The sequence below is a fragment of the Paramisgurnus dabryanus genome, chromosome 24 (assembly GCF_030506205.2).
Source record: "Paramisgurnus dabryanus chromosome 24, PD_genome_1.1, whole genome shotgun sequence".
In the NCBI taxonomy this organism is placed as follows: domain Eukaryota; kingdom Metazoa; phylum Chordata; class Actinopteri; order Cypriniformes; family Cobitidae; genus Paramisgurnus; species Paramisgurnus dabryanus.
This window is the reverse complement of record NC_133360.1, coordinates 26,104,220-26,121,849: the sequence shown is the minus strand read 5'-3', so window position 1 is coordinate 26,121,849 and position 17,630 is coordinate 26,104,220. Positions and strand designations below refer to the sequence as shown.

Here is a 17,630-nt window from a genome sequence, read left to right as displayed (position 1 = left end):
TATTTGTTATAACCAAAATCCAGTTGTAAGTTTGCAATGGTCCCATATGTGTCTATTTTATTTTACTCTGAAACTTTTCGGAGAAACATCTGAGACCAAGCTGATATCTATATTACACATAATAAAGATCTCAGAGGCTGCTAGTTCATAGCTCAAGAAGCTTTTCAGAGCAATAAAATTCAGTCTGGGTTTGTTTGACTTTCAATATGACTGACTTATTCCTGAAAATCCGGATTGTATTTATTAGAAACCGCTGCGTGTTTTGTTGTCCATGTGATGTTCACTCTGTCTTTTTTCTCTCTCTCTTCCTAGGAAAACCGTAAAGCCCAAAACAGACCTTCTCTCGGCTCCCAGAGCAGAGGTACATTAGCGTTTCCTTGGAAACACTTTCAGCAACAGCCTACACTACATACTACACACACGCATACTTGCACACTCAAGCATGTAAGCAAGCACACCACACAAAGCTCTGACATTCTGGTCGGTAGGTTATTAAACATAAACTCTCACATTTTGTCAGAGGATTATGACATAAAACTTTGTGGAGGTTGGTGCTTTTCTACAACTCTCACACACAGTTTGCATACTAATACCTCCACTGACATTTGCATACAGTTGAGAAATCAAAAACTGCATTGCAGTTGGCAAGGATTACTTTCTAGATCTGTGGTATTTATTTGGTGGATGCATAATTCCAGTTACGGCAAACATCATTATTACTGTTGCTCATATTTAGTGTTTTAGATTTGATCAAACCGCTTCAATTTTGGCACATACGTCCAAAGTTTGGGGGGCCAGATTGGTCTATACCGAAACGAGTGCTATGATTTTTACTGCAAACTAGATAATAATTTTTTATTAACTGTAGCACACAGTTAAATATAAAGAATAAGGACCATTATTTGTATTTTTTTATAAATAATATTAATACTTTGTATGTATACGTCCCTCCTCCATTGTGATTGGACGGACGTATAAAGGAGACTTTACCGCGCGCCACGTTTTGCTAAATACAGATATTATTACCAGATAAACAATTGTTTTAAAAAGTAGTATTAAAACTAAAAGTAACGTAAAAAGAATTTACATAATATGTATATTTGTTGTGGATTTTTTTTAAATAAAAATCATTTTTAGCCAATGAGAGCCAGACCCCCACCACAAGCTCCACCTATGCATTTGTCGTTCTGCACCATTTGTGCTACTGACATGAATGATACCTCAAATCATGCGGCTTATCGAAGCGAACTGTGCCATTATTTTTCTAAGAGTTAGGATTTATGACTTTCTTCTAGCAGGCGATAAAACCAGTGATAAAATTCCCTTAGCCTGAAATTAAAGAAGGGTGAGCAAAGAGGGAGCAAGTACCTCGAAACCCCAAGCAACCACATTGCAATATACTATAGTATGTATAGAATAGTAATATTATTATTACACCTTTACAATTTCTTAACAGCATCCTATAATCATTGTTTTGCATGGGAGTACACCATTTACATGTTCTTCAGATGTTTTTTTAAGAAAGCTAGTTTTCTGATAGAATAACATCAAATTAGTCATATTTAGGAAGACTGATATAATTACAGTCGACCTTGATTCTGTATCTTGTACAAGAAAGTGACGTCTAAGTAGACATCTAGATGTCTAATGGCAATGTAAAGGTTATTAGGAAGTAATTGAAAATACTTATTTTCACAATTGCCACTTTAGTCGTTTCATTGGTATTTCACTGTGACTGTCGTTCGCTTTGGCAAAAACGAACACCTTTTTTACAAAAAAATCTGGACAAGACATAGTAAACAGTTGCAAAATCATTAAAATAATAAAAATCAGAATGTAAAAGTGAAGAAATTGAAGCACATTAGGGGGCGCTGTGATGCATGTGGCTGCCAAATTCATATTCAGGTCCAAGTACTCACAAGTAGGGGTGTCAAAAGATTAATCGCGATTAATCGCAAACAAAATAAAACTAGTTTTTACATTATATATGTGTGTCCACTGTGTGTAATTATTTTGTATATATATATATAAATACACAAACATATGCATGTATGTAGTTAAGAAAGATTTACATGTATATACAGTATATATTTATTTGGATTTTCATATATTTTATATTATATATAAACTAAAATAATACATAAATAAAAAAATTCTCAAATTTGTATGTGTGTATTTATATATACATAATAATTACACACAATACACACAAATATCTTATGCAAACACAAACTTTTCATTTGTATGCGATTAATCGCGATTAATCTTTTGACATCACTACTCACAAGGGACAAAAGTTTTGTGCACTTTGAGAACTTTGAGGCTGAAAAATGATTATCTAATTTTTGATGGTGGCTTTTAGTGGCTTTTGCATACAAATTTTTTTTTGGGTGAACTATGCCTTTAACTTGCAAACTCAAAATCGAATACAAAGTAGAACTAGTAATGTGGTAAATTCTACTACAGATTTATTTGACATTATGAAATAAGGCCCATCATGACCCGTCAAAAAAGTGTATGTACTGTTTTTTAATATTAGCCAAATTAATTTTAATTTAAAGATCAAAATGTTACACTGTTTGTCGACCTGTGTTTTACGCTTTCTTTGTCAAAATTTTGCCCCTGCCATGTTCCATTATTTCTTTATCTGCGTCTTCATCCTGCAATTTCTCAGACATGTTTTTTCAATCGCTCTAATCTGTCTATATATATTCTTTGCTCTCTTCCACCCTTCATTCAATCCTCCAATGCTTTATAATATCCTGTATTGTTCTCACAACGTCATTTTACTTATCATTTTGTTTTCATCCTCTAGATACTTTCACTCCTCCATAATTGCTCTCGTTCGCTCGTGACACTGTCAGACCTGTCTGGAAAAACCTCCTTTCCATCATTCCATTCACACCAAACCAACATCCAGACAACAACAACATAAAATAACATGTAAACCACACCCGTCTATAGACAGGTTTGTGCGTGTGTCAAAGTGCATATATATTGGCCATTAAAAACCTCGAAAGAAAAATGTCTAGAACGTGTACGGCCTTGCATTCGTACACGACAGCAAATGATGGCAGTGACTTGCAGTTGTTTTAAATTCAGTCCAATACCTCAGATGAAACTTATGGAGAACTGAGGCAGGACTTGTAGTAGTGGATTTGTAGTTTAACGTGTTGCAGATTTGTGTGCTGATGAAAACAGGACACCCATAGAAAATCACAAATAAGATTTCTTTAAAATTACAGATCTGAGCTGAGCTATAGACATAATTACACATATGTGACTCTGTCATGGCTGAAGTCTCATAATCTAATGATAAGATTATAGGAGAATTAAAGTTGGATTTCACTCATTTATTTCACATTGATTTTAATCTTTGACATGACCTTACTGAGTCAATAATAAAGAAATCAAGGTTATATTTTCACAGAATGGTCTTTACGTAGGATGATTTTATGTAGAAAACAGTAAATCACTTTATACACTTATACGTAATATTTATATTCGTAAGCCCGGAGTATAGTCTGTTTTTACGTTTATGTGCATTCAGCCTTGCAAAGTGTATACAGTTGACTCGTACGTTTACACAGACGTTAGACACATGCGCAATGTACACAGGGATTCAAAAATCCAGACCCTCGCATACACGTAAAAGTGGACCATACTTTGGCCTTTACTGTATATGTCTATATTTTTCCAAAGCAATTATAATCTGGGATACAGTTAATACTTAACTCTTTCCCCACCATTGACGAGTTATCTCGTCAATTAAGAGAAAACATTTGCATAAAAAAAACACTGATGAGTTTTTATGGTTATCTGTAATACCGCGATTATCCACTAGATGCGATTTATAAAAAAACTGAAGCAAAAAAAATGATTTACTAATTTTAAACTATGTGTATGTTTTGATCATCATTCTGAATCTGATCTTTAACACAGTGGTTCTCAAACTGGGGTCCGGGGCCCCCAGGGGGGCCGCGAGATGGTGCCAGGGGGCCCCCAGTTTTAAAACATTTTTATAAAATACATTAATTTATCATGAATTCTGTGAAATTAAACCTAAAAAAATAAGGCAGCACTACTTTGTATAATTTAATGTTTTGTTTAATTAAAATGTGAAGTTTTAGAACTGTTTTTTGTCATAAATTTTCTTTGGGGGGGGGGCACGAAGTAATGCACCGTACACAAAGGGGGGCGCACGCTGAAAAAGTTTGAGAACCACTGCTCTAACAAAATTCCTTCACAAAAATGCAATTATTTCAGATTTTGCTAAAAAATATTTTTTTAAGAAAAATTCCCATACTTAAGAGTTTAAAAGCAGAGAAAAAAATACAGATAGGATGAAATGTTTTTCCCATTTAGTTTGTTTATTGTTTTTTTTTTTCATTTAATATATTTGTGTTTATATATTTTAAGAAAATTTTCCTGGAAGGCATTTTGTGAAACTTTTGTGAAAATCACAAAAAATCATGGCAGCCAACAAAAAAAATGGCTGGCGGCGAATGAGTTAAACACGACATTAAATCTCATGATAAAAGCAATAAAATGTTACTCTGGTTATGGTTGTTTGAGCACAAATACCCTCTGAAAGGTGGAGTTTTTGTTAAAAAGGCCAAACCTTTAACTCTTTCCCCACCATTGATGAGTTAACATTCAGAGAAAACGTTTCCCTGTCAATAACATGTTTTTCTGGCAATCCTAATTTCCACTATTATCCACCAGGTGGTGCTTTTACCCAATTTATAAAACTCGGAAGCAACCCCTTATGCTGCGTTCAGACCAGCCGCGGTAGAGGCGTCAAGCGCGAGTGATTTCAATGTTAAGTAAATGTGAAGACGCGTTGACGCGCTAATGAGGCGTTTAGCGATTCTGCCTCGTTCGCGCGAATGGCGCAAATTAAATGTTGCTGCGGGAAGCACGCGAGTTGAAAAATGTGAACTTTGGCGAAAAACACGCCGCCTTAACCAATCAGGAGCTTGCTCTAGTAGTGACATGATTACAGAAAGTGAGCGGAGTCGCAGAAGCCCCTCCTATGACGGGGATTTCCGTGTGAAAGTCTTGATGACTAGAATTCACATGCGGCTTTCACCCGCGAATGAAGCGAGTAAACTCAAAACGCTCAAGGGGGAAACTAGATGCGGTAGACGTGAATTTGACGCCTCAAACGCGGCTGGTGTGAACCCACGGTTAGAGCAAACAGTAAGAACTCCGTGTATGTTTTGATTATCGCTCTGAATCTGTTTTTTTATCAAAAGACGTCTTTAGTTGTTGTACCACAGTGTTGCCATGCTCTATATTTGTTGTCTTTTTTGACTCCCATTTTAAACTGGGATATGATTTTAACATCATGTGAATAACTCTCAAATACCCTGTAACCTTGACACACATGCACATTCATGCTCGTTCTTTATTATCTTTTAAAAAGATTTGTCCTGCCATTGGTCTTCCTGATGTAGATCAATGGAGCAGGTGTCTTGATAAATCTCACAGAATGCTGGACATTTGTCTTTATATACGTGTGTGAGAGCAACATGATTCAAACACATTCTCTCCACACATTGATCACAGCAGAGAAAGAGACACCTGCCTTATGTTTGTGCATGTGGCCAAGAGAGAGAAGAGGAAGGGAAAGATTATGCTTTTCTCATAACAACAGATAAAACAACCAAAGATTTGGAAAGCAAGACATGAAGAGACAAATATGTGGGAGGTGTCGGTTAGTGATTAAATATATGGCAGGATAACCGAAAGTAACCGAAAGGTCTACATCCTTCAAAAAGTAGGTACACTATCAGAAATAAAGGTAAAAAAGTTGTCGAAAAAGGTCCCAATATGAGTGTACTTCATAAACTACAATGTGTAAGTACAATAGCAGTACAGATAATTTCAGACAAAAAATATATTTTTTTTGATTATTTGTGTAGTGCTGTAGGACAAAACATAATTGGTTCCCTCATATCTTACAAATGGTTTGAACCTGCAAACGTGTGTGAGGTTTAAGAGTTGTACCTAAAATAAATCTTTAAATATAGACACCAGCTTGATTTCCTGTATGATAGGAGAGAGAGATGTATCACCATTGCCTGGTATGAGGAGCTTTATTGAATATCAAAGCTCTTCAGTTTCTCTATATCACTGTAAGGAGTTTAGCTGGCAAGAGAGAGCCATTAAAGAGAGATCGCACATAGTTTTTAAATTGATCCATTTCCATTAACGTTTTCTACTTGCTATCAGAAATACTGATACCAGTATGAGTGTTTTGTTATAACATTAAAAATGAGATCATATGCATGTACTGCATGTACTTTTATCACGATTGTGATTTTATTTATATGTTTTTTTTTTCACATCTGCTTTTGGTGAAAGATGCTTTTGCAATCTCATGGAAATTCATAATTATTTTACGAGGTTACTAATTTGCATAAATCGCGCTTGTTCATGTTGGTGCGACCTGACGTTGGGTTTAGGAGTGGAGCTTCATTATTGCTTTTCTAGTAATCGTATCTTTTTGAACGATTCCCGTTGTATGAATTTATACAAATTATTCACCTTGTAAAATACGCCTTGCCTCCCATAGCTGAAAATATTGTTTATCACATTGTAAAAAAATATTTGTTGGTCTTACTTAAAAAAGTAAGTTACCTGGTTCCTTTAAAATTTTGAGTTAATTCAACTTAACTCATTCCCTGCCAGCCTTTTATTAAAAAGTTGCCCGCCAGCATTTTTTGTGATTTTCGCAAAAGTTTCACAAAATGTCTTCCAGGAAAATTTTCTTCTATAAATATATAAACATACAAATATATCAAATGAAAGAACAGACCCTTTGCTTTAAAATGGGAAAACAAAAGTTTCATCCTATCTTCATTTGTTCTCTTCTTTTTACCTCTTAAATATGGGTAGGTTTCTTCAAAAAATACAAAATTCTGAGCAAAAAGCTAATTTTTGTAAAGGAATTTTGTTGATGATGAGATGAGATTCAGAATGATTATCAAAACATACACAGAGTTTAAAATTAATTAAATTCGTTTTTTTCTTCAGTTTTTTTGTATTTTGGGTAAGAGCGCCATCTAGTGGATAATAGTGGGATTATAGATTACCGTAAAAATGTCTGGAACGCGTCATTGGCAGGGAAATGTTTTTTATTTTAATTGACGAGATAACCCGTCAATGGCAGGGAAAGACATAAAATATTGCTTAAAGGCACACCGCAGAACTTTTTGGCCACTAGTGGGCGCTAGACATGTATTTTTCACGCCTAGCGCCCCTAGAGGCCACAAGCGCCGCAGCACTGTCGCAAAGGAAAAGAACTGGCCAACTTTAAAACTTAAAATACTAAAAACTAAACCTTTAAATCGCTAAACGATCAACATTTTGAGGCATCAGGGAGAAACGCAGTCATGTTACAACTTTCTGATGAGGAACTCATGGCAGAAGTCATTTCTCAATCTGAAGGTTGCAGCCTCCGGATGTCGTATTTTTAAGCTGCATACGTCATCAAGACTGTCTTTTTTCAGAATATTAACAATTATAAAGTTGACTATTATACTTAGTTAATCGTAAATTGTTGCAGTATGCTTATGATTTGCGAATGTAATGCTCAGTTTACCTTAATAAACCAGGCTTGATGACGTATGCAGCATGCATATTTGACCTCCGGAGGCTGCAGCCTTCCAATTGAGAAACGACCAGAAGTATTTCCTTGCCTTTTTCGAAACAAATATTGTTGCATCGTCCCTCTCTCCCTCGCCACCAGGATTTTCCACAATGGCCCTCGTTTTCCCTCTCTTTTGTGTGAAAATTGTCGCTCAAAATCCAAGTAAACCGATGTGTTTAGGTCTGCCGCTTTGTAATACGTCACTCGAGTGACAGCGGAACGCAGCAAATGAGGAAAAGAGAAGAGAGAAACGCCCGGATCTGATTGGTGAATGAATAGGGTTTGGTTTTACACTGTGTGAGTTTGAGCAAGTTTGACTGCTATAGCATCCTGGATTGTAATGTAAATACCATAGACAGTAAAAGAAAGGTAAATACGTGAACACGTGAATGCAGCATCTGAATACAGGGAACTATATGCAAGATAATCGCCGTCATTTATAAAGAAGATCGCATTTATGTATGAATCAAGATCGTGAGTTTATATAAAAAATTGACTTTAAGGGGAATCGAACCCGGGTCGCTGTGTCATAGGTTCGTGACACTAACACAGTGCCACAGAGTCACATAATAGAAGTTGCTCTCTACACTCCTTAAGAAGCCTCCAGCAAAATTCACGTTAAAAAAAATTGTGTTGAGGAAGTGACGTATGCCGTAAAGCAGTCGAATTTTGTAGTTTTTTTTGTGCTCTGGTTACTACCCGAAACCCTAAGTTTTAAAGTACGAGTAAAAGCGATACAGACCCCGTCAGGCTATGGTAGACATGTCATTCAACCTATTTAAAGTCGATGTACTATCACAAGGGTCTTGAAAATGTATTATGAAGGTTGAAAAACGACATGGTGTCGCTTTAACTCAAAATATGTTGTGAAAAATTGTTGTGTCAACTTATTTTTTAAGTTAAATTAACAACCAGGTAACTAACTTATTTAAGTCAAACCAACTTTTTTACAATGCATGAACTGATATAAGTGAGGATTTTCATTTCTTCTAGGGCTGCACAATAAATCACATGCAATAATCATGGGCATCTCATCAGTAAAGCCGGTTCGATGATTAATAATAAATCGCCATCACCTGCTTTTAAATGGAGCGGCATTTACTACACAGAGCTGTAGTTCACTTACAAGCTGAGCCATATCACATACATATCACAGGCGATATGTCCACGATAAAGAATTGAAAATTGCCCCAATTATCAGTAAACTACGACTCTATGTAGTAAATGCCACTCCATCCGAAAGCAGGTGATGCCAATTTACTACTAATCAAGTAACCGGCTTTACTGACGAGATGCGCATGATATTGCATGCGATTTATCACGCAGTCCTAGTTTCTTTACAGTTGATTATGTAAACATGTAAAGGCATGCAGTGAAATAATGTTGAATGGGATGAAATACTATTTTAATCATGGTTCAACATTTGGTCAACATATATTTGACAAATCAGTGACGTTTGACCATTTCTGAACTATTAATAAGCAGGTTAATAACTGGCCCACCCCCCATTTTTTGTTAAACTTCTTCATCATGTGTCATGGCCCAGGAGAGCAATCTCTTCTCCTTATATCCCATTCAGGTCTCCCAGTTGGGAAGAGCAAAATTGGGTCACTCATTTAGGCAGAAAAAGAAACACCTCTCCTCCCATTTGGCCGGCCACATGCTAATGAGCTCATTTTCGCAGGTCATTGACTCTTTAATTGAAATGTGAGCGCTTTGTGACCCCCAGAGTCGCTCTATTATTAGACGTCTTGCGTGACTTCTTGATCCCCTGCCGAAATAACTCACCGAATTTAGCATAACAGGAAAGACCCAATTCAATAAAGCGCTGCTAAAGGAAACAGATTGACAGCCATTTATATTCGAGTACCATTGTGTTAGTTAAAAATATGAATGCTCTAGATATGAATATGTTGGCACATAGCTCACACTTTCTTTTAAAACTAATTTTAAGACCATTTTCAGTTGATCTATCTCTGTTCCCGACCTACTTCAGTCGATATTGAGCACAGGCAAAGCCCTGAGGTCTTCATATCACTTAATTTGTGAATATAGGCTCAGTACTAACTAGCTTTGGATTTCATACAGATGTACTTCTGGTAGCAAGACTGTAAAAAAGTGCTAAAGTTTGGATGAGCAATCTCGTCCTTCATCAATTCTTACCATAATGGTGACCCGTAAATAGGATAGATGCAAGAACGAAAGATGGGCGAGTATTTTATAAATGCATGAAAAAATCAATGCACAAATAAATGTGATAAAAAAACACAAATCACTATTATCAATACAGTGATCCCCTGCGGGTAAATATCGTAGTAAACAGGTTTTATTACTGTAAATAAGAAGTAGTAATGCTACAGCGAGAGTTTCTTAATTAGCACATATATTACATTGGGAAAACGGGGGGAGGAAATTGCTTTGTCACTTTTCCCCATTCTGTAACTGTGTTGGCGTGTGTTTGCGACAACTAGAACTAAATTCTCACACATTTCCACTAAGTTATGTTTTAATTTCCTGGGTGACTTAGCCGTGCAATCAAAAATAATCATATAGAGGGAAGGTGAGAGCCGAATCATGAAAAAGGGTCGCTTGACAAAGGTGTTGTTTTCTCTACTGTTAACTTTTGATATCAACCTAACATCTTGTAGTTTGGTTATAAAGGGAACGTTCTAGTTTGGTCATGTCTCATTGTTCGCTTTTGCAAGTGCTATCATTTCACTGATTTCATTTCACAGGCGCTAAAAATAGTTCAACTTTACCTAGTTATGGCAGAAAGAAACCAGTTATTGTACCGAGATACGTTTCTGCACTATTAAAACGTACTGTAGCTCACGCAAATGACCCAAAAAATATTTTTAGGGTTTCACAGCTGCAATGGGACTTCTTCCTTTAAGATACTTCATCCGTACTGTCGAGTTCACGAAGAATGGTTGTTTGGCACGAATTGCGTGTTTCTGCTCAGATGCTGCCTACGAGCGCGCACGGACAAACACGCACACGCTCGCTCACACTTATGGTAACTGCCAAGATGTAATTAGCTGGTAACATCTAACATGTTTCACCTACACACTCCTACTCGAGCAAACAAACCAAATGACCCACAGTTGAGCAGATTTACAGCATTATCCAAACACGCAGAAATTGTGGAGTGAGAACAGATGCCCACTCACGCCAGTCAAACACACACAGTAACACATGCACGTTTTAAGCACCAGTTTACAATGCAGCGATCTGTAGTGGGTGTAGTGGAATGAAAGGGCATGAATGCATGTTTAAGACAGTTCACAGATAGTTGAGATCTCTTATCTGGATACTCCTCGATATCAAAAAAGCTGAATTGAAAACGGTTACACTTTATTTTACTGTATCTTTGCAACTTATGCATAATTTAAATTAGCATGCATAAAATTATGTAAATTATGCATAATTACATGCAACTAACCCTAAACCAAACTCTGACCCTGTTATTAATCATTATTACTTGTGTATTTACACACATTTACTGTAACATAGACACATATAAAATAAAGTTTAACCTTAAAGGCATATTGAGGCTTTATGGAGTCTCCTGCATCTTGGATTTTTTTGTCAAGATTTAATAATCCACTAAAGATTTTAGAAGAGCTCTCACAATGTCTTAAACTGTACTCCAAATTAAAGGTAGTCCAATTAATCGGTTTTGCCGATTTTAATCGGCACCGATAGTTCATTGGTGGAACAATCGGCTATCGGCAAAAAATCCATGCTGATCGTTTTTCCAAGTGCATGTCATTATAAAGTAATTAATTTGCTGAATAAATGCTGCATTAGCAGAGAAACAGCCGCATGAACCTAAGTTTGTCGTCAAGGCTGACAGGACGCTAATATTAGTGTAGTACCTCAAACAGTTACACAAAAATACACACAGATAAATCCAACCCAAATGTGCAATATCATGATTTTTACAATCTATTTGCATTAGTTTATTTCCAGCTGGTAACTTTTATCCATATTTTCAGTTAATAACGAGAGAAAGCAAACTATCTGCAGCTGTCGGCTACGTTAACATATCCGACAAATCAAAATCTGATTTCAGTTTTTTATCATCACTGCAATACATCTTTTGTTATTTTGATTAAATAATCTTTAAGTGTTAAAACAGAAGCAAATAAAGACTACACATATAATAGACATTTATGTAATTTTTAGAGCTGTCAAAAGATTAATCGCGATTAATTTGCATACAAAATAAAAGTTTGTGTTTACATAACATATGTTTGTGTACTGTGTGTAAATATTATGTATATATAAATTAGGGCTGTCAAAATTAACGCGTAATTTTAGCGGCACTAATTTAAGTAACGCGCGATTAACGCAACACGCAATTTCTGTTTGACTCTTGGTCGATCCCACAGCTGGATGAATTGAGACGCAGCAAGTGACCCGCGCTGTCTAGATGAGTCGGAGGTTTTCATAAAAATAAGAACATTAAGTTCTCGTCTAGCGAATCCAAAGCTCTAAATGGTCATTAAACATCTAAAATGATTTCCTGAGAGGTGTACCGTCCCAAATCCATAATCTAAAGCAAAGATGCGTCTTCATTCACTTTTGGTTTCGTTTTTAAAGCACACAGAAATGATAGAAAATAGACTGCAGGACTTGCTTGATGTTAAATAATTATTAAGAGAGAGATAAAGTTCGGGACATTTGATATAGCATATATATTTGTCCAAATCCATGTTGATAGAGCATTAAAAACTTGAAAAGTTTTAAATTAAGGTAAATTTAGAACAGATATAAATGTGAGATTAATTTGCGATTAATCGCGAGTTAACTCATGAAATCATGCGATTAATCTAGATTATATATTTTAATCTATTGACAGCCCTAATATAAATACACACTTTCATGTATATATTTAAGAAATATTTGCATTTATATACTGTATATACATTTATATTATTTATATATTTTATAGAAATATAAATATTTAATGTATAAATATATAACATATTTTTATATAAATATATACATGACTGAGTGTGTTTTAATATATAAATAATAATTATACACACTACTAGGGATGCTCACACTGACCGTTTAACCGTTAACCGAAGGTAAGAATTTATGACCGATTAACATTATCAGTTAAAATAAAAAAATATTTGTTAATACATGGTGCGTGTCGTCATGAGCCAACAGACATTTCGCCACTTTTCTATCTTTAATTTGTGAATGTCCTGTAAATGACACAAATTATTGCTGCCCTGACGGTCTGATAAAGTACTAATTTGTATGAGAAATCATTTGTATGCGTGTTTGGAAGCTGAACGGAGACGCGCGCGTGTCCGCGCAAGATGACGCGGTCCGTCTCGCGCACATCCGGACAGATGTTTGCTGGTGGCCTCTGACCCTGTCCATAAACATCTCTCTTTTTGCACAAACGGAGAAAGAAGACACAAAAGCAAAACTTTCTGAAAAGCATCCTGCTTTAGAAATGACCACCGTGTTAGATGAAACGGAGACAATATGCCTTTTTTGGATATTAATCCTCTGGACAGATCGCGTGCTTTTTAATAAGGTAATGTTGCGTGAATATCTGATAATGTATGAATCCTGGTTCTGTTGTTGATCTGTCGCTGCTGTTTGCACGTTCAAATTAAATCTTTTGTTTTTACTTGTTCACAGACAACCGTCAACTGTATTTTTACTCAATGACAATTTCATATTAAAATCTTATAAGTTAACGGTTAATGTTCGGTTTAGAAGCTACGGTTGTCGGTCGGGAAAATTAACTGATATGTGCATCCCTACACACTACACACACATATGTGATGTAAACACAAACTTTTTATTTTGCATGCGATTAATCACGATTAATCTTTTGAAAGCCCAAGTATTTTTTTTAATTTTACCTGTGGAAGTATTTCACATAAGTATTTACTTCAATACTTATTACATTTATTTCATTTAGCACATTTTCATGGTTCAGTACTGTTGTTTAATTACTTTTGTAATACACTGCAGCACTTTTTCACTTTGAGTGTCATGTTTGTTTTTATCCAGTATTCGTTTTAAAAACTATCGGCCGATTAATCGTTATCGGCAAGTAGTAACTTAGTAATTAATCGGTATCGGTAAAATTCCCTTTTGGGCGACTTCTACTCCAAATTGCTAAGATACCAAAGCCAGAGAAATGTCAGAGAGTTTAACGCATTTAGATCCGCAAAACTAAATTGTCACTGCCATGTTATTAGTTTATATCTATATACTTTTACCGTGTGTCTTATTTGTGTCGTCTTATTGTAATTTCTCTTTAGGAATCGATGATACAAAACTCCATAATAAGAAATCCATTAAGTTTCTAGAGCAACATTTTCTTCTGGGTTGTGGATTTAATCTAATGTCATTCTTCAATGTTTTCTGATCCCCAGATTAACAAATTTAATGGAGAAATATCATTAGAGGACAGTTTACATCTCTCTTCTGTATTCTCAAACATCTCTACATATCGTTTTCAGTCTCACTCTCCTCATAACACTTTTAGTCTTCACAGTGGATTTGTTCTCTCGTTGTCTTAGTTGGTGTCTGATCCCACGCTGCACTTACCAGAGATCAAAACAGCACCTTCACACACATACTTACACAATTGAATTGTCTGTGCAGTAATAGATTTATCATCTTAGCATCATTATACGTTTTTTCACTTACGAAAAAGAACTGTGGTTGTACTACTGTATGGTAGAATGCTAGTATCAGATGGTAATACCATGTTCTATCTATGTATTATGTTATTTAAAAGGATACATCGAAGAATATCTACCTTTCCTCATGGTCCAAAAATGGTGACATCGAAAATTTATCTTTAACTGAATTTTTTAAAGTTTTACTACGTATATCTCCAAAAACCGTGGTCAATGCATAGCACTAACCAAAAACATGCTATACACATCTGATACTATGTCAAAAAAACATATTTCAGGGTATCTTAAACTTTTACCAGGGTTGAATAATATAATAGAAGTATACATTTACCACATTTCTTCCTTCCAGTTTCATTACTTACTGTAAATCAATTTCCTTTTTTAAACAATCACCTTCCACCGTTCTCCTCATTTTCAAAGTTCATAAAACACAAGGTTTCTCTTACCTGCAGCTCGATCTCACTCAGGATGTGTTCGGTTTTCTTTCCTTGTGGCGTGCTTGTGTGTCCTCGCTTGTGTGTCCTCGCTTGTGTGTGCTTGTGTTAGGTTGTGTTCGACTTCAGCGGCAGCGGACGCCTTGAGCTCAATCTGAAGGCTGGAGACGTGATCTTCCTCCTGCGGAGAGTCAATGCAGACTGGCTGGAGGTGAGCAAGTGATGGAGAGCGAGAAGATGACGGGATGGAGGGAGAGAGAAAGGTTGAAGACAATAGGTAGGCAGGGAGGAGAGCGAGAGAGAAAGAGAGAGGGAGAGAGAGAGAGAGCATTTCAAAAGAATGAAACAAAGTGATCTCATTGCAATGGTTTGAGCCCACATACATGTAGACTTGGATAATGTCAAATATCAATGTACCGTCATATAACTTTACAATATAAATGCGTTGATCTTAACTGCTGTATAATTTGATTAATAGTATAATCTGATTAATGTTATTGTAGTTACTTTTAGATGACTAATAATACACATAAAAAGACATATGTGACCCTTTACCACAAAACCAGTCGCACAGGTATATTTGTAGCAATAGGCAACAATACATTGCAAAAATCATTAAGATATTAAGTAAAGATGATGTCCTGTGATGACATTTTGTACAATTTCTACTGTACATATATATAAAAATATATTTATCATTAGTAGTATGTGTTGGACTTTTTAAAAGCGTTATTTTCAATATTTCGATTTTTTTTGCGCCCTCAGATTCCAGATTTTCAAATAGTTGTATCTCAGCCAAATATTGTCCTATCCTAACCCAGCCCAGTCTCACGAAATTTCGTTGTATAGTCACATAACTTTTTGATTCTTTTTTCGTGATATTATCACGTTTTTTTTTTGTGATCATATAACGAATTCCTGTTTTCGTGTGATTATCACGTATTGGTTACTCAACTGTTTTGTCCAATTTTCTTACAGTTGTTGCTTCGGTTTAGGGTTAGATTTACATAAAATGACATCCCTACCCAAACCCAACTCTAACTCTAACCCTAACGCCAGGCGACATATAAAAAAATAAATCAGAAAAAATAGTATAAACCAATATATAAAGTGACTTTCTAATGAAAGCACCAAATCCAACCCTAAACCGAAGCGACAATGGTTTGAAAATAGGAAAAAGCAGTTGAGTAACCAATACGTGATAATCACACGAAAACAGGAATTCATTATGCGTTCACGAAAAAGAATAAAAAAATTACTTGACTATTAACAAAACCTTGTGGGACTGGGTAGAACAAACCATACGTTAATGGAATGCATCAATTAAAAAAGACCATTATGACTGGTTTTGTGGTCCAGGGTCATATATTATCTATACATGATACTGATTAGCTTTCAGCTTATCTTTTCAATACAATTTTTGACGTATCTAGGAGAGAATCAAACCCCATGACCTTTGCACTGCTGATGCATTGCCCTTCCAATTGGGTTACAGAAAGACAAAGGGCCAGATTTACTAACAGCTTACGCCAGTGCAAACCATCATTTTGTTGTTAACTCTTTCACCGCCAGCATTTTGCAAGATTTGCACAAAAGTTTAATGCCTTCCAGAAAATGCTCCTTTTTAAATATATAAACATACATTATATGAAATAAAATAACAGACCCTCTGCTTTCAAACAAAAAATCAGTTTCATCCTACCTTCATGTGTTCTATTTTATCAACTCTCAAATATGTGTAGGTTTCAACAAAAACACCAAATTTTGAGCAAAAAGCTGAGATAATTCCATTTTTGTGAAGGACTTTTGATAGAGATCAGATGCAGAGCGATCTTTAAAACATACACGGACATACAGCTGTTTGCCCTAGGGCAATACTTACGGTTTTTATAAGTTGCGGAAGAGATATAGCGGTATTGCAGATTGACGAGATATCTCGTCAATGGCGGGGAAAGAGTTAAATAACAATGTCGGGATTTACTAAAGACGCGGAGTGGATAATTAATTAATTAATTAATTAAAAATAATTAATAAAAAGGTGTGGTCTAGTTATTTTCGGGACTGACCTTATTGCATATGCATTTCTAGGGTTTCCCTTTACGATGCAAAATTTTTGTTAGGAGATTATTTAAATGATTCACGCAACGTGATTTTCTAATGTTATGACTGATATTTGCGCCATTATTTAAAACTGAATTTTTTAAATTTAAATTACTTTGCACTTAAAATGGCTGCAATTATTGCTCAAAAAAAGAGGCATCACGGAGATCAGAGAACGTGTGATACAATGCAGAGGATTTTTTTTAACATGTAAAAGTTTATTTGGAATGCCAGAAGAACAGTATTATTCAGAAATATTGCTTGCCAAGCCATGTTATTTTTTATTTGCTGAATAGGAGTCACTAGGAAAAGTCACACAATACCAGACGTTTCCAAACTTCTTGTAAACCAACATTTTTTTATCCTACAGTCCTACTTTTTAGTGTACTATGGCTTCGTTAGCTGGAATTAGTCGAACCCAGTCTCACGGAGTTGCGTATAAATAGCACGAAGTGTAAAAATCGTGCAAACATACGACAAATTCCACTTTGGCGTGCATATGATACGCCAGTCCTTCCCATTCACTTAAACGGCGCATCTATTTTGTCGTTTTATTTATTGGTTTCTCAATTTTTTTGCTTTTTTTACCATTTTCGCTTGGGTTTAGGGTTAGAACAACTTTTTGTTAAATAAAAATGACATCCTAACCCAAACCCCAATTCTAACCCCAACTCCAAGCCACCTTGGCTTAAATATGGACAAAAACAGGGAGAAACCTGTATGTTAAATAACGTCCTTAAGCAAATCTAAAATCTA

The 17,630-nt window shown here is 35.5% G+C and overlaps 2 protein-coding genes across 2 annotated transcripts in view; one reads left to right on the top strand and one right to left on the bottom strand.

Annotated features, from left to right (window-relative positions):
* The window catches only part of pvalb7 (parvalbumin 7), a 48,170-nt gene extending 33,231 nt beyond the window's left edge, over positions 1-14,939 (bottom strand). Inside the window, exon 1 of the mRNA XM_065259672.2 lies at positions 14,787-14,939. The gene's annotated coding sequence lies outside the window, so the exon portion shown is untranslated. The remainder of the gene's footprint in view (positions 1-14,786) is intronic.
* Positions 1-17,630, top strand: part of ncf4 (neutrophil cytosolic factor 4) — a 39,499-nt gene that overhangs the window by 16,185 nt on the left and 5,684 nt on the right. The window contains exons 6-7 of the mRNA XM_065259670.2: positions 313-361; positions 14,887-14,985. Coding sequence (XP_065115742.1) covers positions 313-361; positions 14,887-14,985 — 148 coding nt within the window. The remainder of the gene's footprint in view (positions 1-312; positions 362-14,886; positions 14,986-17,630) is intronic.